This window comes from Manis javanica, chromosome 5, assembly GCF_040802235.1.
Source record: "Manis javanica isolate MJ-LG chromosome 5, MJ_LKY, whole genome shotgun sequence".
Lineage (NCBI taxonomy): Eukaryota > Metazoa > Chordata > Mammalia > Pholidota > Manidae > Manis > Manis javanica.
The window spans coordinates 169,576,070-169,599,751 of NC_133160.1; the positions used below are offsets into that span (position 1 = coordinate 169,576,070).

The 23,682-nt window shown below is 57.5% G+C and overlaps 2 protein-coding genes and 2 long non-coding RNA genes across 12 annotated transcripts in view; 1 reads left to right on the forward strand and 3 right to left on the reverse strand.

Moving 5' to 3' along the window:
- Positions 1-20,335, forward strand: part of PDE6B (phosphodiesterase 6B) — a 33,338-nt gene extending 13,003 nt beyond the window's left edge. Inside the window, exons 4-22 of one of the 6 annotated variants that reach the window (XM_036991296.2) lie at positions 7,639-7,779; positions 7,865-7,939; positions 8,744-8,808; positions 9,568-9,634; positions 9,833-9,880; positions 10,523-10,672; positions 10,944-11,087; positions 11,772-11,837; positions 12,087-12,233; positions 13,294-13,401; positions 13,538-13,647; positions 13,720-13,807; positions 14,067-14,167; positions 14,347-14,454; positions 14,937-15,000; positions 15,263-15,337; positions 16,423-16,506; positions 17,764-17,911; positions 18,806-20,335. In XM_036991296.2, coding sequence (XP_036847191.1) covers positions 7,639-7,779; positions 7,865-7,939; positions 8,744-8,808; positions 9,568-9,634; positions 9,833-9,880; positions 10,523-10,672; positions 10,944-11,087; positions 11,772-11,837; positions 12,087-12,233; positions 13,294-13,401; positions 13,538-13,647; positions 13,720-13,807; positions 14,067-14,167; positions 14,347-14,454; positions 14,937-15,000; positions 15,263-15,337; positions 16,423-16,506; positions 17,764-17,911; positions 18,806-18,867 — 1,851 coding nt within the window. In that variant the 3' untranslated portion in view covers positions 18,868-20,335. The other 5 variants (XM_073237882.1, XR_012131847.1, XM_073237883.1 and 2 more) reach the window with 5 other exon arrangements.
- On the reverse strand, positions 9,525-9,857 carry LOC140849673 (uncharacterized). Its single transcript, XR_012131850.1, has 2 exons — positions 9,702-9,857; positions 9,525-9,612 (listed from the first exon to the last, which is right to left on the reverse strand). It is a non-coding gene; the product is annotated as an uncharacterized lncRNA (long non-coding RNA).
- LOC118967080 (uncharacterized) lies at positions 9,935-13,763 on the reverse strand. Of its 4 annotated transcripts, none has more exons than XR_012131849.1 (3): positions 13,568-13,763; positions 11,334-12,344; positions 9,935-10,987 (listed from the first exon to the last, which is right to left on the reverse strand). It is a non-coding gene; the product is annotated as an uncharacterized lncRNA (long non-coding RNA). The 4 variants fall into 4 exon arrangements; XR_005053882.2 differs by having other exon boundaries at positions 11,334-12,795; XR_005053880.2 differs by lacking the exon at positions 13,568-13,763 and adding an exon at positions 13,348-13,479 and having other exon boundaries at positions 11,334-12,795.
- Positions 20,336-20,476: 141 nt separating the features above from the next.
- Positions 20,477-22,324, reverse strand: ATP5ME (ATP synthase membrane subunit e). Its single transcript, XM_017667335.3, has 4 exons — positions 22,102-22,324; positions 21,706-21,760; positions 21,004-21,102; positions 20,477-20,552 (listed from the first exon to the last, which is right to left on the reverse strand). Exons 1-4 carry the CDS (start codon positions 22,135-22,137, stop codon positions 20,527-20,529), a joined length of 216 nt encoding a protein of 71 aa, XP_017522824.1. The 5' UTR covers positions 22,138-22,324; the 3' UTR covers positions 20,477-20,526.
- Positions 22,325-23,682: the final 1,358 nt, after the last annotated feature.

The following is a 23,682-nucleotide window of genomic DNA, read 5'->3' on the forward strand; positions in this document are numbered from 1 at the left end:
TATCTCCCTGTAGTTCTGCTTTGCATCCCACTAATGATCCGTGTTGCTGAGCATCTTTTCATGTGCTCATTGGCCATTTGTATATGTCCTTTAGAGGAATGTCTATTCAGGTCCTTTTCCCATTTTGAATCTGATTTGTTTTGTTGTTGTTGAGTTTTAGAAGTCCTCTGCATATTCTAGATATCAATCCTTTATCAGATATATGATATTCAAAGATTTTCTCCCATTCCATGAGTGGCCTTTTCACTCTATTGATAGCATCCTCTGATGCACAGAAATTTCTAATTTTCAGGAAGTCCAATTTGTCTGTTTCTTCTTTGTTGCCTATGCTTTTGATGTCATCTCCAAGTAATCATCACCAAATCCCATGTCAGGAAGATTTTGTCTTGTGTTTTCTTCTAAGAGTTTTATAGTTTTAAGTGTTGCATTTTAGGCCCTGATCCATTTTGAATTAATTTTTGCATATGGTGGTAGTTAAGGCTCCAATTTAATTCCTGTGCATATGGATGTCCAGTATTCCCAGCACCATTTGCTGAAAAGACGGTCTGTTCCCCACCAGATGATTTGCCACCCTTGTTGAAAATCATTTGGCCATACATGAGATGCTTTATCCCTGGGCTCTCCATTCTGTTCTGTTAGTTTGTATGTCTGTCTTTATGCCAGTTCCATGCTGTTGTGATTAAGGAAGCTTTGCAGTATGTTTTGAAATCAGGAAGTATGAGTCCTTCAGCTTTGTTCCTCCTTTCCTAGATTGCTTTGCCTATTTTTTGGATTTATGGGTTGGATTTTTTAATTTCTGCAAAAACATCATTGAGGTTTTGATAAGGATTACGTTAAATCTGTAGGTCACTTTGGGGAATATATATAATATAACAGTATTAAGCCTTTCAATTCATAAGCAAGGATGTCTATTTATGTCTTTGTTAACTTATTTTGGCAGTGTTTTATAGTTTTCATCATTACAATACTTGTTTATATAATTGCCCCATGCACTATTGACCCTTAAACAACATGGGGATCAGGGATGCTAATCCCTCATGCAGTTGAAGATTCACGTGTAATCTCCCAGCTCCCCAAAAACATAAGTACTAGCAGCCTACTGTTGACCAGAAGGCTTACCAATAACACAATCAATTCAATCTCTAAACATATTTTGTATGTTATATGTATATTTTATTCTTATAATAAAGGAAACTAGAGAAAAGAAAATGCTTTTTCAAATTGTTACAAATCTCCCAAAACTTTCCAGTGTATTTACTGAAAAAAACCCACATAACTGGACTCGCACAGTTAAGACCATGCTGTTCAAAGACCGGCTGCGGCTGCCTTTGCTGAGGTCTGTGCTTGTCTGTCTGGGTCCGTCTAGTGCCTCTCACTGTGCCTGCAGGACCCCTGGAGCATTTCTTCCAGGACTGGTCTGGCAATAACAGACTCCCTCAGATTTTCTTTATCTGGGAATGTCTTAAATTCTCCCTCAGTTTTGAAGGGGAGTTGACAGTTTTTTGTCTTTCGACATTTTGAATATGTCTGCCTACTGCCTTTGGGTAATTTATCGAACATCCCTGCGTGTGACAAGTCACTCCCCTCTGCCTGCATTCCAGATTCTCTCTGGCTTTGTCTTTCAGCAGTCAGATTCAGATTCGGTGCGTCTCAGGGTGGGTGTCTTTGAGTTCATCTTAACTGGAGTTTATTGAGCTTCTTAGATATTAATACTCACGTCTTTCATCAAATCCAGGGGTGGGGGCTTTCAGCCATTATTTCTTCAGTGTTCTGTCTGCCTGCCCCTCTGTCCTGGGCAGGATCTAGCACACCTTCCTGGGGCAGGGAAGCGGTCCTGCACGGCTGGGAGTGAGGAATGCTGTGTCCTCTCTGCCAGGCCCCTTAATTTTTTGCTGTGAGCACACTTTCCCCAGTTCTTACCATCAGCATTTCCAAAACAGTGGCCTCAGGCCAGGATTCAAATCCAACCCCCACACCCCAGGTAAAGGTCTTGGGAAGGCAAGTCTGGGGGCATTTTCTGGGCTTTGTCCCACCACACACACTTCCCCCAGGGTCTCACCCAAGGGGGACATGTTCCCTTCAGCAAAATCACAACTCAGGAGAATCCAGGTTTTTAATTCCCTATGTGTGGCACGCCGAGACCCACCCCCTGCCCAGCTGACCCCCCTTCCTGCTCCCCGCACACCGTCTCAGCATGCTTCCCCTTCTGCACCTCATCAGTCCTCCCGACAAGCCAGAGCCAGACTTGAAAACTAAGGTCGTGTCCCTGGGTGGCCTTCAGGGCCCCCTTGCTGTCCCCTGACCTCATCCTTGCTCTCCCCACCCCCACGAGACCACCTCACATATGCCCTGCCACAGGGGCATTGCACTTGCAGGCCCCTCTGCTAGGAGCACTGTTCCCACGCACCTCAGGGCTCCTCTGCCGAGAGAACGCCCCTTCCCTGAACACCAGTCCCCCACGCTGGCCGCTGGCCCCGTACTCCTCCCCAGTCCTGCCTGCTGAATTCCTGTCCATTGACTCATCTCCTTGTAACAAGCCATACAGTTTGTTTGTTTCATTCATGTTCTAGCACACATACACCCCAGAGGAGAAAGTGAATGCTAACAGTAGATGGCTCGTATCTGTTCTATTGTCTAGTTACCCAGTCCTAAACCAGACAATAAATACCATTCCAGCTAATGAATTGCCAACACTTAGAAAACCCAGACTATCTGGAAATGCATCGTTTCTAACTCCTCAGCCCGCATGTGTGCATAGACAACTCTAAGTGGGAGTTCTAACATAGACCTTCAACAATGGACATCCACATCTCAATTAAGTTCTTTGATTGTCCACTAAGATGTCACCTAGTCCTAGGAAAAGCCTATTTCTGAGACCTTACTCTCTGAACAGCATTTTTAAGAAGCCTAACTAATGTGCAGAAAGCACAGGGCTCTAGCTAATAGGTCTTTTTGAAAAGAAAAGTCCAAAGTGAACAAAGACAGGCTCCCACGTGATGCAGTTAAGTCTGATGCCCGCACCTTGTTTAGCACAGGTGACGGAGAATTAGAGCAGGTCTCAGCGAGGCACTCACCCGCTCCATCTTGCAAAAACCTTAGCGACTCTCCAGGGTCCTAGTGCCAAATGACCCCTCGGCAGGGCTCTGCCTCAGACCCTGCTGCCCTCACCCCCCAGTCAAGAACTGCGTTCAGTCCTGATTACCCTCCCCGTGGACTTGGGCTCGGCTCTGGAAGCATCTGGGCACTTTGGTCAGAGGCAATAGAAACACCTAGGAAACCAAAAGTTTGGCCCCAGGATGTTGGAATTTCCCTCCAATCTCCCTGTCAAGCTGACCGGTCAGTTTTAGCCGGTGGTCACCGCTGCTCAGCAGTCGGTGCTGCACTGCCAGCGGGATGACGGGCCCCACTGGCGCTGGACTTCTGCCTCCCCCACCTTCCCAGCTGTCCAGGCGTCCACGGCCCTCCGGCTCACCATGAAGACCAGCGATGTGCACTGACCCCTCCCAGGACAGGGCGGGAGGCCTCCAGGGTCAGAAGGCCACGTAGAAAGCGCGCCTGCTCAGCTGCTGGCCTCGTATTCTCGTTACGTGCACGGTGGAAACAGGGGTCAGGAGACAACAAGGAAGGCTGGCGCACCCTCCGCCCAGGGCAGTGCCAGCTGTTTTCTGTCAGCGAAGCACCCGCAGTGATGTCACTGGGCGCAGGGTTGGGCAGAGATGTGCCATAGTGTGGCTCTCCTATCCACCGTGAATAACCTCAAGAGAATGGATAATGGCAAGCTGTGAAATAATGGGGAAATGGTGAGTTTGCATATTTATTACTTTTGTTTTAATATAATTTTCTTAATTTTTAAGCTTACATTGTTTAACTTTAACAATGGCTGTATTTAACGACTGGCTCTCCAAATTCCTGAAGGTTCAACAGCAGCTCTCAGGAGCTCATCACCAAATAAAAACCCTGGGAGCCACAGCCTCCCAGGACCCAGTGGGGTCCCCTTCCCGTCTGACCCCCGCCCATGGGGCATCCGGACACCTCCCTCCCGTAGTAAGAGCTATGGATGTAAAGTCAGGCCTCACAGGCAGCCTTCCCCTTCCAGGGAGCTGTGCAGGCCCTGTGCTGTCTGTCCCCAAGCCCCCATTTCCGAGATCTCCAGGCGGCCCCTCACCATCACCCCCAGCATCTGCCCTGGAGCACTAAATCCAGCACACACTCCTGTCTATCCACCGCCCACCATGTCCACGGGACACAGTGGCCCTGGGCACTGTGGTGCCGATGACAGTGGGGGCACGGAGGGGTCTCTAATCCCTGGGGAGGGGCCAGGGCCCAGAGACTCACAAGACTCCCTGAAAGAGGGGGCATGTGTCACGTGCTCTCACAACGCCCTTGTTTGATGTAACATTTCCAATATTTTTAAAGTTGCGGTTTTGCATGAGAACCTTGGGCTCTAGCTTAGGAAGTCCACGTCCCATCCGCAGCCCCCAGGCTGCCCCCTGAGGATCCGGGCCTGCTAATCTCCAGCAGGCCACACAGAGGGCATCCGCAGGGCCGACGTTCCCTGTGGTCGGGAGCTGGGGGCAGAGGGAGGCTGCCCTGGGGAGAAGGTGAGCAACCGGAGAGTAGGGGGTGCTCAGAAGGCCCGAGGATGGGGTCCAGGCAAGGGGGAAAGGGTGTCTAGGAGGCCTCCAGCTGAGCACCATGGAGACACAGATCCGTACAGTCAGGACAGAAACAGCCCAAGGCCACCACAGAGGAGGGAGGGGCAGAACACTGGGGGTTCGGGAAGACCCCCCTCAAGTGACAAGAGTAAGCGCTCTGAGGAGCCACTCAGATGAAGCTGCCCGATGTTCCAGGGCCAGCAGTCAGGAGAGCTGCTCCACGAGGGGCCAGGGGCATTGGGGGGTGCTGTGCAGAGGGCCTGGGATGCCCTGAGCACACAGGTTCATGTGATGTGAAAACCCTTCCACCTCACTGAGGGTGCCGGCTCCCCACTCGCTCCCTGGGTACCCCAGACTCGCCTCAAAAAGTCAAGGAAAATGGAGATACTAAGGGGGAGGGAAGGGCCGAGGCTGGCTGACCTACTGAGCCCTGACCCCTGGCTGACCTACTGAGCCCACAATCTTCAGGGCCATGACAGGACCTGCTTCAGAGCAGGGCAGCCCTGGTGACTGTCCCTGGCCTCCTGAGGCACGGGAAGGGCAGAGGTGACAGACACAGTGTGGGGGACAAAGGAAGGGTGGGGTGGGGAGCCTGGTAATGCTGGGGCTCTTGTTTGCAGAGTCAAAGAATGACCTTAGCAAACACCCGAGGTAGGAGAGCCAGGGAGAGGCTTTTATTGAGAGAGACAGAGAGAGGACAGAGCTGCTGGCTCACGCCAGGAGGGGACAAGAGAGCCCGTAGTGGTGCGTTGTCTAGGGGTTTCATAGGTAGTTGAGGATTTTGGGGAACGTAAGGAAAGGTTTAGGGGTGTGGACTTGTTAAGTGGTCCCTGAATATTTAGAATTAACTTAACACAAGGAACTTCCTGCTCTGATTTCTCCTTGGAATACCGGTGTCTTGGTCTGGGAGCAGATCAAACAGGGCCGCCTGCCCAGCCCCCACGGTGGGCTGAGTTACTGTCTGTTTGCTGAAGAGTAAGTTAAGAATCCGACTTCTTAACTTCCTGGGTATTAAAATGCAATCTTATTTTTACGGTGGAATCCTTCTTGCGTTTTACTGTTGTTTGTGGCTGGGCCTGCAGGCTGAATTAGTTGTCCAGTTTGCAAATCACCTCACCAGGTCTGAAGGAGGAAAGACAGCGCATAGGCCTGGGCCTTTTAGCGTGTTTAAGTGAATCTTACACATGATTACAAATGATTAGCATAATAAAAACATGTGCTATTCTTCTTTATCTGGGGAATATTAACTGATCTCACTGAAGAATAATAACTCTAGAGCTTAATGTTGAACACAGAGTTTTGGTAGGGGGCTTTGCTTGCATGTAGTTACATTGCTCTGACTGCAAAAATCCTGCCTTGCTTTTTCTGGAGGCCCCCACCCCACTCTGACTACACCCACAGTCCCTGTCTCACTGGGAAGGTCTCAGCTCTCTGAGTCCATCTCTTCCTCACACAGTCCCCTCTTGTGGGGACTGAAGTCCTCAGATGGCTCAGAACTTAGATGTGCAGCTGGACATGCCCTTACCCAAGCTCTGAAGGACCAGTGACACCTGCACGTCATGGCTGAGCCCTGCCTCCCTGCACCAAGTCATCACTGATGTGGGTTCTGGTCCCAACCAGGGCTTCCCATGTGGAGTGTGCACATGTGCAGGGGAATGTCATGGGGCGATGCACAGTGATTGACACACTCATGTGCACACACACACTCCTCTGAGACCCTGACCCCTGGCCCACCTTTAACCCTCCCAGCATCCTGGGGTGGAGCATCATTACCCCCATTTTACAAGGGGCAGGATGAAGTCTGGGAGTCAGCAGATCACAAGGCCACAGAGCTGGGGCTCCTGCCCACCAAGCATGGGGACAGGGCTTAGTTCTGAGTCTGGTGCTTTAATTTCTGGGCACTGGGCCACCAGCTGAACAATAAAGGAGACACAGTGCAGTGGGTACGGGTACCTCAGAGACCCACCTGCCCACGGGTGTGCAGACCTCCAGGGGCAGCTGCTGGGCCGGAGTCACAGTCCTCCCAAAGCTGTACCTGTCTCAGCCTCCTGTCTTTGGCAGAGGCATGCTGACCACTCAGCTGCAAGGCCCCTGCGGGCTGCCCAAGCTGCTCCTCTGACCCCACAGGCTTGCAGTCCAGTGGGGACAATGAGAGGGCTGTATGTCCAGGAGGCTGATGCGGTTTGGTGGCTGCTCAGGGCTGGCCGTCTGGAGGCTTTTGGTTGAGACTCGAGGATGAGAAAGCACTGGGGTGAGGACTGTGAGGACAGGACAGAGCGTGGGCTGGAGAGATGGGCAGAGAGGAGGTGGCCAGGTCACAGGGACCGTGGTGGAGAGGGTAGGGTGGTGAGTCGCCTCCTGGTGAGAGGACTCCAGTGCAGGGGGTTTCCCAGAGTCCATCCCAGCCGGTGGGGCCTGCAGAGGGCTCAGAGAGGGGCTGGCAGGAGGGAGACAGGAAGGGAGTCAGGGCGGAGTGGCAGTGCAGTGCGCATGCCAGAGGCAGCGAGTGGTGGAGCCTGGAGGGACCTGCCTGGAGGCGCCAAGGAAATGGAAATGCACTGGGCAGGCAGGTGGGGAGGAGAGCGCCAAGGGCCAGCCTGAGCCTGGACATCCGGGCCTACTGGGGGCAAAGTCCTGGGGCAGGTCAACGCATCCCTACTCCAAGCTGGCTTTGCTGAGGCCGCAGAAGGAAGCACCTGGCATTCAGAAAGCAGTGACTTCGTAGTGACACTGAGGGCTGGCTGGGCCGTGTCTTTCCAGCTCAGGACAGGGTCCCATTCACTTGCTGGCCCAGCGGGAGGCCAGCCCCAGGCAGTGAGTGGCAGGGATGAGGCCAGCCCGGAGGCCCTGCCTCCAGTAGATCAGGGGGCAGGTAGCCATGTTCTCGGGGAAAACACTGGGCGGTGATGGGGCCATCACGGTGTCCCTCGGGGACTCCGTGTGTGTGCGCGAGGCCAGGGGTCCACAGGTGTGCTCCCACTAGGTGCTGCTGTGGTCGGCCAACAAGGTGTTTGAGGAGCTGACAGACGTCGAGAGGCAGTTCCACAAGGCCTTCTACACTGTGCGGGCTTATCTGAACTGTGACCGATACTCAGTGGGCCTACTGGACATGACCAAGGAGAAGGTGAGGCCTCAGCGCCCCGTGGGCCTCCGGCCAGCCTCGTCCTGCTCGTGGGCTGACGCACGGACTCGCTCCCTTCTCCGCCCAGGAATTCTTTGACGTGTGGCCCGTGCTGATGGGAGAGGCCCAGGCATACTCAGGCCCACGCACACCCGATGGCCGGGTGAGTCTTGGTGGCAGAGGCACAGCCCACACCTGAGTTTCCCAGGCTCCAGCTGCGGTGGGGGAAGCCTGCCCAGCCCCACCCAGGTGGAGAGGGTTGGGGAGAGGAGGGGTGTGGGGGGTGTGGTCAGCCTCTGTGACCGCTGAGGCTGTGAGCAGGGTCAGCCTCACTACGACAGCTGTTCTGGTTGGTCAGTTCTCGGCCACCCCCTCTTTAAATCCTTGTAACAACCCCGACATGGGTCCATGTGTGTGTGTGCACATGTGCACATGGGTGTGTACCTAGTGGCAGCAGTGTGAACAGTGGGAGATACCTCCGCCATTACTACGCACCCAACCAGGACACATCACACAGCCCTGGTGTGCCTCAGTCTCCCCATCTGTCTCACTGGGGTGACAACAGTGCCTCCTTGCAGGGTGTTATGAGGGCTCAGTGGGTTCTGGGCACTGAATGCATAGAACAGTCCCTGTCCGAGGTTGGCTGCAACCACACCTGCCACAGTTACATGAGTATGTGTCAGAGCACACAGGCCTGGGAGGGCAGAGTGGGTCTGTGCAAGGAGCTGGGGCCCAGGTGTGTTAGGTTTGAGTGGGACACAGTGGGGACAAGGGCAGGACAAAGCACACAGTGTGTGTCCCATGAGTGTCTGTGGGGGCCTGGGTGTGTGTATATGAAGTGCATGTGTGCACCATGCACATATGTAGTCATATGCAACTATGTGGGTGGGTGTGCACATGTGTGTCAGAGTAGGGCACCTGGGTTCCCCGGGGGAGCAGCTCACAACAGCTGTGGTCCGTGTCTCAGGAAATCCTCTTCTACAAAGTCATCGACTACATCCTCCATGGCAAGGAAGACATCAAGGTCATCCCGTAAGTGCACCAGAGGCAGGGCCCTGCACCCACGCTGGCCAGCTCATGGGGAGCCTGGGCCCCTGGCACCGTGGGGTACCCTGCACTGTGGGTCCAGCTGGGTAGGTGGGGAGGGGCTGGTGCGCTGATCTGGGAGAAAACAAGTGGGGGCTGAGGAAGGAGGCACGGCGGCCATGGCGCGCGGACTCCATGTGCGCACCCTGTGCCGGCATCCCCACCCACGTGTGCACCCTGTGCCAGCATCCCCACCCACGTGCTGACCCGCCCAGCCAGCTCGGCAGGCAGGGCTCTAACCCAGAGAACTGGGGAGCAGCAGCCGGTCACTCCTAGCCCTGCAGCCACATGGCATGTGGCCTCATGACCCCAGAAGCCTGTTGAGACCCCACCCACCCAGATCCCATGCAGGGACTGAGGTGCTAGGCCAGGACATAGGTCAGTGCCAGACCTGCAGAGCAAAACCTATGCTGAGCTCTGAGGACTGGCATGAAGCATGTGGCCCCAGCAGGGAAGGGGTTTCCTACAGGGCAAGGGGTGTCAGCATGGGCAGAGAGGGAGGAATGAGCCACCAGAGATGCCCCCAGACTGCATCCCCTCCTCTCTCACCCTCCCTGGGTCCTGGCCAGCACACCACAGCCCACTAGCCTCCCCTCCCCATAGTCCATAATTCCCGGCCCACCTGGAGCTCAGAGAAGGGAATAAACACACTGTGCAAAATCTCGGTGCATGGCCGTCAGCCGAGCATCTGCTTCTCTCCCCCAGCACACCCCCAGCTGACCACTGGGCCCTGGCCAGTGGCCTTCCAACCTACGTGGCAGAAAGTGGCTTTGTGAGTCTGTGGGGCCCCTTGCCTGGTGCCCACTCTAGATCCCCCATGCCCGGCCCTTCCCGCCAACCTGTGTGCCTCTGCCAGCTCCCAGATGCTCACTTGGCCTGCTTAGAAGCTCGTGGGGTTGGACGGTCCTTTTAGAATCATAGTATCTGCCCGGCTGACACAGACAAGACTGTTTTCCTGATCTTTTTTCAGATCTGTAACATTATGAATGCCCCCGCTGACGAAATGTTCAAATTTCAGGTATCTGTCTTCACTAATAGAAAGTACACTGTACTCAGGAAAGAAGATACTATGGTTCAGAAACGAGGGACTGAATTGATTTTTGCTGCTTGAGAAACAACCTCAAAATCTCAGTAGCTAATAACAAGAAACGTGCATTCCATGTGTCCGAGTCCGCAGGCTGGCTGGGCCCAGGGCTGCAGGTCTGGTCCTTGCTCTTTCATCTGGGGACACGTCACCAGAGCCGCTTCTTTCTGGAGGAGGCTGAGGCCAGGCTGACTGGGGGGGGCTTTGTGTTCACAGGGCTCCACCAGGAACTGGACGGTGTCCATATTTCACAGGCTGGGCATCAGTTGCGTAGTTTGTAGAGCCTGGTAGGTTAGGAATGTGAGGCCCCTGTTCACAATCACTAAGAGCTTCAAAACGCATGGTGAAGCATTCAGCCAAGCTGTCTTAAGAGCAGGACCCTGAGGCCACCTTGGTGGGAAAACACCCTATTCTCTATGAGAGAAGACACAACACAAACCCACAGAAAGCTGTACGCACAGGGGGAGTGAGCAGACGGGGCAACGACCCAGTGGAAGAAATGAGGCTCACACTCACTGGGTGACAAGCCTGGGCCAGACCCAGAGCAGGGTCATCTCTGGACGCCTCTCCCTGCAGGAAGAGCCTCTGGATGACTCTGGGTGGGTCATCAAGAATGTCCTCTCCATGCCCATTGTCAACAAGAAAGAGGAGATTGTGGGGGTTGCAACGTTTTACAACAGGAAAGATGGGAAGCCCTTTGATGAGCAGGATGAAGTCATCATGGAGGTAAACACCTGTCACAGGTGTGGCTCTGAGGGTGACACCGTGTGAAGGTATGGGAGACAGCAACTCGGGATCCCTCCCCACCATCTGCTTTCCCCTGACCCAGCATGAGGCCTGGGCAGGGAGGGGACAGGAAAGGCTGCGGGCCCATTCCTGGGAGCACCCGAGGCCCCGCTAGCACTTGCTGCAGTGGAGTGGCATGCCCGGGGCCTGCACTCAGGGCGCAGGGCCTGGCATGCACAGTGCCCTGGGTGGGTGACACTGCTCTCTGCAGTCCCTCACGCAGTTCCTGGGCTGGTCGGTGCTGAATGCCGACACCTACGACAAGATGAACAAGTTGGAGAATCGCAAGGACATCGCCCAGGACATGGTTCTGTACCACGTGAAATGTGACAAAGATGAGATCCAGGCCATCTTGGTACCATGCCCACCAGTCCTGGGCCCCTTCTTTGCCCAGCAGTTAGGGGGCATCCTGCAGTCCAGTGGCAGCGCTGGTCCTGGAGCCCCACATGCTCAACACAACCAGGGTCCCTTCCCTGCACCCCAGTCTCCTTGGCTGTGAGCAGGGAGAGCAGAGCCATCAGCCATCCACATGGACAGCTCAGCACAGTGCCCGGGGAGCAGGGGACACAGGACACATGAGCCACCCACACACACCACTTACCTCGGAGACTGAAGGCTCCAGCTGGGGCTTCCCAAGGGGTCATTATTCCTTTGTGCCGGATGTCACCTTGTCTACAGTCAGAGGGGTGGAGCCAATGCTGTCACCTTGTCCACAGTCAGAGGGGTGTAGCCAGCACTGTCACCTTGTTCACAGAGAGGTGTAGTTGACACTGTCACCATGTCCACAGTCAGAGGGGTGGAGCCGATGCTGTCACCTTGTCCATAGTCAGAGGGGTGTAGACGGCACTGTCACCATGTCCACAGTCAGAGGGGTATAGCCGATGCTGTCACCTTGTCCCACAGTCAGACGGTTGTAGCCAGCATTGTCACCTTGTCCATAGTCCAAGACGTGGAGCCGATGCTGTCACCTTGTCCACAGTCAGAAGGGTGGAGCCGACGCTGTCACCTTGTCTCATATCACATCTGTTTTCTCTCCTAGCCAACCAAAGAGCACCTGGGGAAGGAGCCTGCTGACTGTGAGGAGGATGAGCTGGGGGAAATCTTGGTCAGAGGCTGGCTCCTCCCCCCAGGTGGTACTGGAAGGGCCTGGGGGTGGGGGGCAAGGGAGAAAGATGGCTGAACCAGCAGGGGATGTGGGTGTCCCAGGCTACAGGCCAGAGGGACTGGAAGGGCAGGTATCACCGGACACCTGCAGCATCTGGGGCTGGATAGAGGGTCGTTGGGAGAAGGAGAAAGAGACAGGGCAAGTGAAGGGCTGGTTGGCTGTTTCTCAGTCCCATGACCCCTTCCACAGAAGGAAGTGCTGCCGGGGCCCAAGAAGTTTGACATCTATGAGTTCCACTTCTCTGACCTGGAGTGCACAGAGCTGGAACTGGTCAAATGCGGCATCCAGATGTATTATGAGCTGGGGGTGGTCCGCAAGTTCCAGATCCCCCAAGAGGTGGGTGGTTGCGGTTGCAGGTCCCAGACCCACCAGGAGGTGGGATAGGGACTCATTCCAGGGTCCCAGATCCCCATAAGGCAGGAGAGATGTGGTTAGCGGCCCCAAGTCCTGCAGGAAGTTTGTGGGCAGGCATTTCATTACAGAATGGACAATGCAGGCAGGCAAAATACATGCAGCAAATATGCCTAGAATAAAAATGACTGGATGGATGACTGGATGGGTGGAGAGTTTGAAAAACAGTTCTAGGCAATGCGATCATCGGGCCTCACAGGGCAATTGCGGGAGTCGGAATGGCGGCGAGGCAGCCGCAGCAGCCAGTCCGCCGCGGGGAAGGCATGGGCATGCTGTGGGTTTGAGCACAGAGCCCCTCGGAGGTGTCCCAGGAGGAGGGAGCAGCCTTCCCGCCTCCCGTGGCTTTGTGGCCTCTGCCCTGCTTGCACCTTCACTCCTCAGGCAGTGCCTGCCGCCCCATGGCCCAAGTGAGGGAACCCTCTTCCCCCAGTTCTCCCGCAGAACAGGGGCAGCTGGCCAGCACTTCCCAAAGAAATCTTACTAAGTACTGAAGGAAAACACAAAAGAAGAAAATTCAGAAAATATTAACAGTAAAATAATCTATGTCCAAATAATGGTCCGGCCCTAAAAATCACAGTGGAAGCAGTAAGCGGGTCCCCTGGCCCACATTCTGTCACCCGGGGATAACCGCCCGGTAGGAAAAGGCTGGCTCCCCAGCTGCCTCCGGGCTCCAGCCACCGTGTTCTTGCTCCGTCGCCCAAGCGCGGTGCCCACACATCCCAACTGTTTGCATGCCCATCCCTAAAACGGACCCTGTCTTCTAAGCTGTCCCAGAGGCCTCGGTTTGGGTCGAGCCGCAGGACCAAGGCCCCAGGCCGCGGCAAGGCTGGAGCTGTTCTTAGCCTCAGCTCTTGCCCCCCAAGCTGCCCGCGCGCCTCTCCCACCCCAGGGCCCCGACGGTGCTCAGGGCGGGGAGGGGAGCGTGGCGGCAGGGCGGAGGGGCGCGCCCGGGAGCGGCCCAGAGCTGTGTGCGCTCGCCCCGCAGGTCCTGGTGCGCTTTCTGTTCTCCGTGAGCAAAGGCTACCGGAGAATCACCTACCACAACTGGCGCCACGGCTTCAACGTGGCGCAGACGATGTTCACGCTGCTCACGGTGCGAGGGCCGCGCTCCCGGGGCCTCCTCCGCCAGCGCGGTGGGGGCGGCTCCTGCGCGGGGGGTGGGTGGAGGGACGCCGGGCTGGGGTGGGCGGACGGGGTGCAGCCGGGCTGCAGGGCGCGTCTCCCTGCAGACCGGGAAGCTCAAGAGCTACTACACGGACCTGGAGGCGTTGGCCATGGTGACCGCCGGCCTGTGCCACGACATCGACCACCGCGGTACCAACAACCTGTACCAGATGAAGTAAGCGCCCTGGGCCCGCCGAGGGGGCCGTCCGGCGCGCTTCTGGCGGTTCTCATGAACCCTCCACCGCAGATCCCAGAACCCCTTGGCCAAGCTCCACGGCTCCTCCATTCTGGAGCGGCACCACCTGGAGTTCGGCAAGTTCCTGCTCTCGGAGGAGGTTCGTGGACGAGGCAGGGCGTGGCCGCGTGTTTCCAGCCACCTGACCCGCGTCCGAGCCGCGCCTCCGCCGGGCGGGTGTTGTGACCCGCGCGCCAGGCCCGGGGCCCTGCGCCGGCGGCAGGATCGATTCGCGTTTGCAAATGTCCCCACGGGCGGGTAGGGCGGGCCCAGGGCCCGGGCCCTGTGGGAGGAAGCCGGCCTGCAGCGCCCGCGGGGCCGGGGCGAGGGCGGCTCTGCGACTGCGGCCCCTCCCACAGACCCTGAACATCTACCAGAACCTGAACCGGAGGCAGCACGAGCACGTCATCCACCTCATGGACGTCGCCATCATCGCCACCGACCTGGCGCTCTACTTCAAGTGGGTGCTGCCCGCGGGCACCGCCGAGGCCCACGGGGGCCCCACTGGGGCCGGTGGGAGCCCGGGGCCCCGCAGACGCAGCCACGCTGCGGGCTCCCCTCCCGGAGGGGGTCAGATCAGGGAGGACACCGCGGGGTGAGGGGCTGGGGGCCGACCCACCCCCTGTTCTTGGGGTTCAGGAAGAGGACCATGTTCCAGAAGATTGTGGACGAGTCTAAGAACTACGGGGACAGGAGGAGCTGGGTGGAGTTCCTGTCCCTGGAGACCACGCGGAAGGAGATCGTCATGTGAGCTGGCATGGCCCCCCCTGGTCCCCAGGGTGACCCTGAAACCTGCCCGCGAGAGCAGGAGGCCCGGGGTCACTGATGCGCTGGGCGAGGCAGCCCATCCGGCAGCTTGGATGCCTCCATCGTACTTGCTTCTCATTTTCAGAAAGACAGTGTGGGTTTAGGGGTCGGAGGGGCCACTTCCAGTTTGTGACTTTGGCAGTAATCTGCTCACTTGAGCCTCCGTTCCTTCATCTGCATGAACTGCTGTCCCCCCTGGGCCTGCCTCCCCCACAAATGTGGCAGAGATACTTAGTCACTTTAGTTAGTGCTGTGGGGGGCGGCAGGGGCCTGCTAGGGGGTCCGCAGGAAGACCAGCCCCACTGGAAGGACAGGCTTGGCCTGTGCCTTGGGGTCTCCGGGCCTTGGGGACAGGAGAGCACTGGGGTGCTGGGGCGGGAGGGAGGCCAGATGGGCGTGCCTGGAGCCCCACCCACCTGCAGGGCCATGATGATGACGGCCTGTGACCTGTCTGCTATCACCAAGCCCTGGGAGGTCCAGAGCAAGGTCAGCGGTCATGCGGGGCCCGACCTGCCAGCACTTCCTGGGGTTACACGGGGTGGAGGGCTGAGATGAGGGACAGACCCATGTGTCTGCATGTAGCAAGGGGGGCTCCTGCCCTGCTCCAGGGCCAGGCCGGCCTGAGTAGTGGGGGCCCCAGGCCTGGGGCAGAGAAGTCTGCGGGCACAGAGCCTGGGGGCAGATTCTCAGGACAATTTCTGGCCAAGTGCTGAGCTCCACTGGGTGACTGCCTTTTGTGTGACCCCAGGTGGCTTTGCTGGTGGCAGCTGAGTTCTGGGAACAAGGTGACTTGGAAAGAACAGTTCTGGATCAGCAGCCCATTGTAAGTGTTGCTTCCAGAATATTCTACTCCCTTGGAGCCTCAGGCTTGGCTCTATGCATATAGGAGATCCCCAGGAGTTCTGGGGTCCAGGGGCCTAATCTCACTTTGTGAGGTCGTGGGAGATGAGCTCAGGATCTGGGTAAAGGTGTGGAAAATACAGGTTTGGGTAAAGCTGTGTGCCCATGCAGAGGTGGAAGGTCGTCACGGAAACTCGCAGGCTGTGGCTCATAATCAAGAGCTTTCATGGGTCCAGCAGCTCTGCAGTGACGCGCAGCTGGGCACGAGCTGCTCCAGGAAGGGTGCCCGTAGGGAGGGTGCCAGGCCTGAAGAAGAGCCGGGGGAGACCAGGAGCCCACCCCACGGTAGACGGATGATGCTTGGGTCTTCGGGTCGGCAATGTGGGGTCAGGAATAAGCTGCTGGGCCGTAATGGCACCTGCATGCAGCCAAGGGGACAGGACAGCGTAGTGTTGTCCAACAACATGTAGAAGAGATGTTAAGAGGGTTTCCCTCACAAGTCAGCTCCAGCCAGTGAACATCTGTCTGCACATGCCTGAGGAGGCTTTGGGGCCAGTTACAGACTCCAGGAAAGGGTGCCTTGGAAGGGTGCCAGCAAAGTCTTTTGGGGGATGGACAGGCAGCTGGATTGTTCCCTGTGGGCCGGGCCTCTAGGGTCCTGCGTGGCCCACCCTGGCCATCAAGTCTGCACAGTGGTAGCTGAAGATAAGGCTCAGGGCTCCAGACCTCCAGACACCAGGGACAGCCCGTCCAAGTGCATGTGAAGTTTGCCCCACAGGGTCTGAAAGCCAGGTCTTGGGTCGCTCAATGGCTAGCCCCTGGGGAGCTGGAGGAAGGGACTCAGGGAATGGGTTGGTGCTAACCCGGCTGCTCCGAAACCGGGGCCTGACGTTCCCCATCCAAGGGCCAGCATCCACCCAGGCAGACTGGGCCCCAGGGCCAGGGGCTCCACCTTCGTGCCGTCAGCATTCTGTGAACACACCCAGCCAGACTGGAGCAGGGCTGAGTGAGTCGTGGGGCTCCGATGTCAGTACCCTGTGCTCACCATGCCTCTGCTCCCCCTGCAAGCCCATGATGGACAGGAACAAGGCAGCCGAGCTCCCCAAACTGCAGGTTGGCTTCATCGACTTCGTGTGCTCATTTGTGTACAAGGTGAGGAAGGTGGTGCAGGGCCTGGCTAGGTTCTCAGGAGCAGGGGCTGGTGTGGGGTCACCCAGTCCCTAGCAACTCCCTGGCCCCCATCCTCCTCAATCTGAACTTAAAAATCTGAAATCCTCTGTGCCCCCAGTGAAGTCCCCTCCCATCCCCCTTCACCCAGCCAGTTCCTCAGAGGTGCCCTGTGCTTTCCCACGGGCCTTCCTGCCTCCTGGAATGCCCTCCCATTCACCTCTAGGTCTCACCTCAAGGTTCCCTTCCCCAAGCCCAATCTAGGGCACCCCAGCCTGACCTGCACGTTTTTTCGTGTACTGACCAGTGTTTGTCATGGGCCCATTTGTTCAGTGTCTGTGAACCCTGGGAGTACCGGGAGGGGCCACCTGTCTCAGCTGGGGACACTTCACCAGCAAACATGTCATATGGCTAACAAGTAGGTCCCATGGCCGGAGGCAACGTGACATTGCAGCTCAGGGGCTGGCCAGGCAGTGAGGGGTCTGACTGCAGCGCCCCTCTCCAGGGATGCCCCGCTCACTGCCTGCTTTCGGGCTGCGGGGCAGACAGTGCACCCAAGGAGGTTGTTTGGATCTGAATGAAGTCATCCCTGACTGCACTAGTTGCACCCCAGCACAGCCCCCATGCCACCCTCGCTCCATTGCTGAAATACCAGCTGCGGGAATGTCGGTGCTGGAGGAAGGTGGGGCCAGGATGTGCACCCCAGTCCCAAAGGTGGTGCCCATTGGTGCACTCCCCCCACTGCCTGAGTGTCCATGCGTGTTCACACGTGCCTGTGTATGTGTGATCCGTGCACGGAGTGATGTGTGTGAGCATTGTGGGATGCATGATGTGTGAGACGGGGTCGGCGGGGCGCCATAGCACCTGCAGGTCTGCCTGAGCCCCCTGCCCCTGCCAGGGTCTCCCCTTCTGCAGTTAACACTTCCTATTCTATTGGGGTCCTCACCCCACTAAGTCCTGTGTCATAAGCATCCACATCCCACAGCTCCCGTTCTAACCTTAAGAACACAAACCCCACTCCCCTCCTCCCTTTCCAGGGCTTTGCTGGGAAACTGGCATCTCGGAGGTCTTCCCTCCTCTGCCCAGGCAGGGCCCCTCACGGGGTCTTCCAGGGACAAGTGAGGCAGGTGGCGGGGACCGGCTGGGGCCAGTGAGGGCCATGCCATGGGGAAGCCACCTGTCCCAGCCCACCTGGCAGCTGGGAGGTGTCTTCAGTCAGGAACCTCTCGGTTCCCTTTCCAGGAGTTTTCCCGTTTTCACGAGGAGATCCTGCCCATGTTCGAACGGCTGCAGAACAACAGGAGGGAGTGGAAGGCCCTGGCCGATGCGTACGAGGCGAAGGTGAAGGCCCTGGCGCAGCAGGAAGAGGAGAGGACCACGGCCAAGAAAGGTGTGGCTTTTTCCGGCCTCTGCCCCTGCCACTGGAGCCTAGTGGGAGGCAGCCCTCCGAGGGCAGAGTACCGCGGTGACGAGCCGGAGGACCGAACAAGGGCTACATCTGGGGGGAGGCAGGTTTCAGGCCTGCGGCTGGTTCACTCGCTTCCTCACAGCAGAGGTGCTGTGGGGGGAGGCCCGGGGAACAAGCCTGCTGGGTCACCGTGCTGACAGCCTGGACAGAAGGATTTCCCCTTGTTCCTGGCCAGGGAACTGCTTTCCTCTAAGAAAGTAACAGGCTTCAAGTAGGGAAAGCACGCTGAAATGCCACGAACCCTCAACGCTTCTCGGGGTCAATGTCAAGCTGCAGTTTCCTCCTAAGTAACAAAGGAAACACATCCATACTGCCATGCCTCCCTCAGAAACAGAACAGCAGACTAAAAAGGCAGACAGCTGGGAGGGCAGGAAAAGGGCAAAGAATCGAAGCGAGCCGTGTCTGGCATGGTGACATTTCCCCCCATGCTGGGCTCCAGAGCATTTCCACTCACCCTAAAGGCTGGAAATGCGGCTCCACTGTAACCAGCCCGCACAGCCCTGAGTAGGGATCCTAGGCTTCTGCCTTGGTACCTGCCCAGGATGGGCCACCTTGAGCCTGGGACTGTTGCTCTTCTGTGCAATTCCCTGCTACGGGGAGGAAGCCAATGTAAGCAAGCGGGCCTCTGGGCTGTGGGAGGTAGAGACCTAAAGTATCACCAAGGGCTGAGGAGCAGCTGAGCCCTAGTGGCTAATGGACTTGGGCCAACCAGACTTTGCACTCCACCCTTCCTCCTGCAGGTTGGGCAGGACACCCAGAGCCCGGGGGAAGGGTGGTGGGCATACAGCTCTCACGCAGTCGTGTCGTCTTTTGCAGGGGGCACAGAAATTTGCAATGGTGGCCCAGCACCCAAGTCTTCAACCTGCTCCATCCTGTGAGCCTCCAGAGGGAAGGTTCCCTCCCACCACACGCCCACTGGGACTCGGCCTCTAACCATTTGGTGCAAGAGGTTAGGACACCCAAGAAAATGATTGAAGAGAATTTTGGCTAGTTTGAAATTTTAAGGTTTGTTTTTATTAACTGAAGCCAACTACAAATGAACAGATAACCTTACACTCACCCACCTTCTGGACACAGAGACCTCGAGAAGCACCTGTGAGCCGTGTCTGCAGGCACTAGGGGACAGAATGCACAACTGCACACGTGATGTACATATAGATGCTATCTCTCATCTGACTTAGGAAAAACACATGACCAGAAATTTAGAATAAAATGAAAAGGAAACAAGTTGCCTTCTCTTATATGGCAGAAATTATGGTGGGTGGTGTGTCATTTTAAGACCCATCAGAAAAGTCTGCCAAAAGGTCAGGGCCGTGAGTAGAGCTACCAGACGTGACGTGTGCAGAAAATAGTCTGTTATAGACACGGTACGGAATTGCTCTCAGTGGACCCGGAGGCCAGGGTGGCCCTCCTGCCCACACCTGTGGCTGCCCAGGGCCTTCCTCCCCACTGAGGCTTCCCTCTCAGCAGCAACCACACTTCCGGTGACTAACTGTGAGCTGGGAAGAGACAGACCCAAACCAGAAGACACAGGTCTCACACGAGGTAGGCACTATTACCTGTAGAAATTAAGGAGTTTTAACTAGTGAGCCCCACAGCATTTGTTCCGGACACTTGTGCTGGACCCCCCGACTTCCCTCAGGCTGGTTTCTTAAGGCCACATCAGTTGCCACCAAGACCCTCCCCAAGATCTCCTGTGGGGATGGACATGCCCCATATGGCCCTCTGCTCCCAGAAGTTCTTTGCATGTCAGCAGTGGCACCTGGCCACTCGGGCCTGTGACTGAGCCCAGGGACTCTTTCAGGTTCCCACAGGGGCTCAGTGCCAGCCAACCACTCTTGACTGGGTTCTCCAGGGGATCCTCTAGGACCTGGGTGGGCTCACTCAGCCCTCACCTGAGCCAGCAGGGCTTTCAAGGGCTCATCTGCTGCTGTATTTTCTTTCTACTTTTGTGTCACAAACCAATATGATCAAAGCCTAGGAAACGGGCTCAAGGCAAATGGTTGGGAGAGCAACATTCCACCACCAGGCTGTGGGGATTGGGCGGGCAGCCAGCAGGGGCAGAACGCGGCTGGCTGCTCAGGCGTCTGGGCCCAAGCCTCCTGACAGCCAACGGTGCCCCAGCAGGTCCTCGGGGAGCCAAGCACCTCCGGGGTCAAGGGAAGGTGACAGCCAAGCCCCACCCCAACATGCCCAGCGCCTGTCCAAGGGTCTGGGCCAGGGCCGGGCGGGAAGGATCAGGCAGCGCCCACAACACCATGCTGGCTACGTCTCTGCTACAAACTGCAGCCGTCGGGCTCCTCACCTGGGCACCCCGGGAACAGGGCAGAGCTTCTGTGCTTCCTGCCCTGTACACAGACATCCTGGGTCTGTGGTGCACCATTAGTTCTGAAACCCCCACCACACCCTGCATAAACCCAAGGAGACAAAGCACAACTCCTGAGCCCAAGTCCAGAAATCAGACAACTGGGGACAGTAAGGAGAGCATCAGGCACAACAGAAAGCTTTATTGTCCACACCACTCAACAGAAGCAGGCTCACTTCAGTATGCTGTCGTCCCGGGCTGAAAGGTTGGACAGAAAACACGCATGTCACTGCACGCTCAGGCAACCCAGAAGGACCACTTAAACTCTTCACTGTTAAAGACTCCGGTATCTCATTCCAGGGGAGCCCGACCATTCTCTGCTCTTTCCTGCCCTTGACCTTCCTCACTCCTGACATTCCGGTGGGGACCTCCCAGGACACGGGAGGGAGGAGTGTGCCTAGTTCTGGTCCTCTGGCCTCTCTGAAGGCGGCACAGACATTTATGTTTCCAGACAGTTAATCTCCAAGTCTAGGGGCCTCGGCCTCACCAAAGGCAAGGTGTTAGTTACCGTGTCCCCCAATACCCAGGACACCGCTCCACCTCCCCCCCCATCAGAGGGCCCACGGGAGGCGGCCCGTCCGCTCCCCAGCGGGCCTCGCTTGCAGCAGCAGTTTGCTTCATACAATCTGTAAGACTGTGACACAAGTACCTTCCGCCAATTCTCTCTCGATCCGTTTCAGCTCATCCTGCTTCTTTTTCTCCTCAGCTGCTACCCTTCTGTCCTCTTCCGCCAGAGGTTGCAGGTAACCTGTTTAAGGAAAGCAGGGGGTGGGGACGTGCTTTCAAATAACTTCTTCACTGGGACCCTGCATTAGACTTCAGCCCACATGCACAGCGCTCGAGGCACACCTGCTGACCACTCTTGTTTACGTCAAGTGAAGGGCCTGACCTTCACCCCTACAAAGCGTCCAACCCAGAAGGCAGTTACAGGGCCCCCGATGCCTTCCCAGGCACCTGCCACCTGCCACACATTTCCTCCCCAGGCCCTTTGTGATAAGGAGCTGCCTGGCTGTCAAACAGCTACACTCAGATAACACCCCCACCAGCACCAGTTTTCAACAAGAACCACTCACTTTCCGGTCTGCAGGATGGTGCCCAGCATCAGCATGTACTCTGGGTCCTGGCCACCTGAGCTGATCCCAAATCGACCTACACTCCCGTCCTAGCCCCGCTCAGGGGTCAAGCTGGTCAGGTTTCTGGGTCTGGCGCCTCCCACCCTGCCTCTCTACTGCCCTCGGTGAGTTTATCTCGCAGGGGTTGACTAGAGGCACTGAGAAACCCTAGGCGGGCTTAAAAAGCCCCAACACTGCCCTGTCGGTGGGGTCAGCGGCGCCCGCGGTCGGTCACTCACTGTAGCGCTTGGCTCCGTAGGTCACGCCGAGGAACAGGGCCGAGTAGCGGCAGAGCTGCAGGAAAGGCGATCAGACGGTGGAGGCAGGACCTGGGCGGGGGTTTCTCGGTCCGCGGGTTACAAGTAGCGGGCGCGGAGGGGGAGCGGTTCGCACCCGCGGGGACGGAGACGGAATGGAGCCGGGGAGGGGGTCGCACCCGCGGGGACGGGGACGGAATGGAGCCGGGGAGGGGGTCGCACCCGCAGGGACGGGGACGGAATGGAGCCGGGGAGGGGGTCGCACCCGGGGGAAGGGGGCCCTGGGGGCGGGCCAGGGATCCGGGCTCCACGGGGTCGCACATGTGCGGGGCCAGGCGAAATCGAGCACCGGACGGCCGCTACGAAAGCCTCGTTCACCTTGATAAGCGGAGAGACCTGCACCGGGGGCACCATCTTGTCCGTGACCTCCACACCGGAAGCACTATCTGGTGGGCGGTAGTAGAAACCGCCAGGCCCGGAAGGCCGTGGAGACAGAATTGAGGCCCCGGGAGAGCGCAGGCGCCGTTGGCGGCGAGCTGGCCGCGGCGGCGCCCCCTGGCGGGAGGCTGGGGAACGACGTGCGCCTGGCGGTGGGGCGACGTCATCGGGCGCACGCGCGCGCCAGATCGGGGGAGCGGGTAGTGACTGGCTGGGCTCGCGGAGGGCTCGCGCAACGTCTGCCCCTGCAGCCCTAGATAAATCGCGTCTCGCACACCGTAGGCCCGAATAGTTGAAAAGCATACATGAAGCTTATAAAGTGCAAAGCAGCGCCCTCCATCCTGCCCTGGGCGGTTCCTGACCAGGCCGGGAGCTAGGGAGCCCCGCCCTACGGCTGGAGGATGGCCCCCGGCCTCGTCCAGGCCTGGCGAGCAACCCTCAGAATGGCCCGGGAAGGGCCCTTGGGGGCCTGGGAGATCTCGAGGCTTTGGGCGGAGAGTCTGGTGTCCCGGCACTAAATGTGACCCGAGGAGCCCCTCCAACTGAGGGGCTGTGGGCTTCCTGGGAAGACCACCCTGGCAGAGCCTGCACCCAGATCTCTGACTGCTATCCTGGGGACCCTGCAGTCCCAAGCTCCAAAGTCCACCTCAACCTGGGCCTCGGGGGCCGTTGAGCCCCGAGACTGCCCCTCGCTCATTTCTGCTGCTCATGGCGGGTCATACCTATGAGGTACTCTGTCCCCATCAGAGTATCCCCCAGTGTCCCCCAGCCCTAGGGTGAGCCTTTCCAAAGAACCAGGCCAGCCCCGGGTATGCAGAGGGGCCACCCAGCCATCCAAGTGTCCCCTGTGTGCTGACAGATGGGTCCCATGGCAACGGCACCCTGGGCTCTGCTGCTCCTGGCAGAAGCTCCCCGAGAACCAGGGCTGGGGGCTCACTAAGGTCCCCGCTCCACGGGAAGGGAGCCTCTTCTCCCTCTTCCTCATCAAGTACATCAGATTCCAAAGACAGCTGAACTATGAATCTAAAGAGAATGGAAAGGAGCACCGAAAACGCCAGGGCACAAAGCCGTTGCTCAGTAAATCTGCAGGACGGGACCCAGGAACTGTTTCCAGGGGCCCGTGCAGAGCCTGCACCCTCTCAGGCTTGCTCTGAAGCCCTGGCTCTGGGACTCCCAGATGGGAAGCTGGAAGGTCATCGGTGCCATTTCCTAGGCTGGGGGTGGGAACATTGAGGCTTATGCTATGGGGCTGCCAGCCCTTTTCTGAGCCCTCTGAGGAATCCTGCCTGACAGGGGTCTTCTGGTGGGCTCCACGGGGCCTGGGGAGGGGGAAGGCCTCCCCCAGCCCCTTCATTGCTCCCTGAGGAAGCTGCAAGCACACGCTGACCCCACAAGGCACAAAATAAACCCCCAACATGCCCCATCACAGTACTGAGCACGCACCCCACCCCACTTCCCCATTCTTGTCCTTGAGCAGCTGGGCAGATGAACTCAGATGTCAAATGTTTTCCCTTCCCTGGA

What these genes read in the sequence shown, in the direction of transcription:
- ATP5ME (XM_017667335.3), bottom strand. Translation starts at nt 22,137, where the DNA reads ATGGTGCCCCCGGTGCAGGTCTCTCCGCTTATCAAG. An exon ending in CTACGGAGCCAAGCGCTACA is followed by an intron (nt 21,103 to 21,705) that starts GTGAGTGACCGA and finishes TTCCTTAAACAG; the next exon opens with GTTACCTGCAACCTCTGGCG. An exon ending in CGAGAGAGAATTGGCGGAAG is followed by an intron (nt 20,553 to 21,003) that starts GTACTTGTGTCA and finishes CCAACCTTTCAG; the next exon opens with CCCGGGACGACAGCATACTG.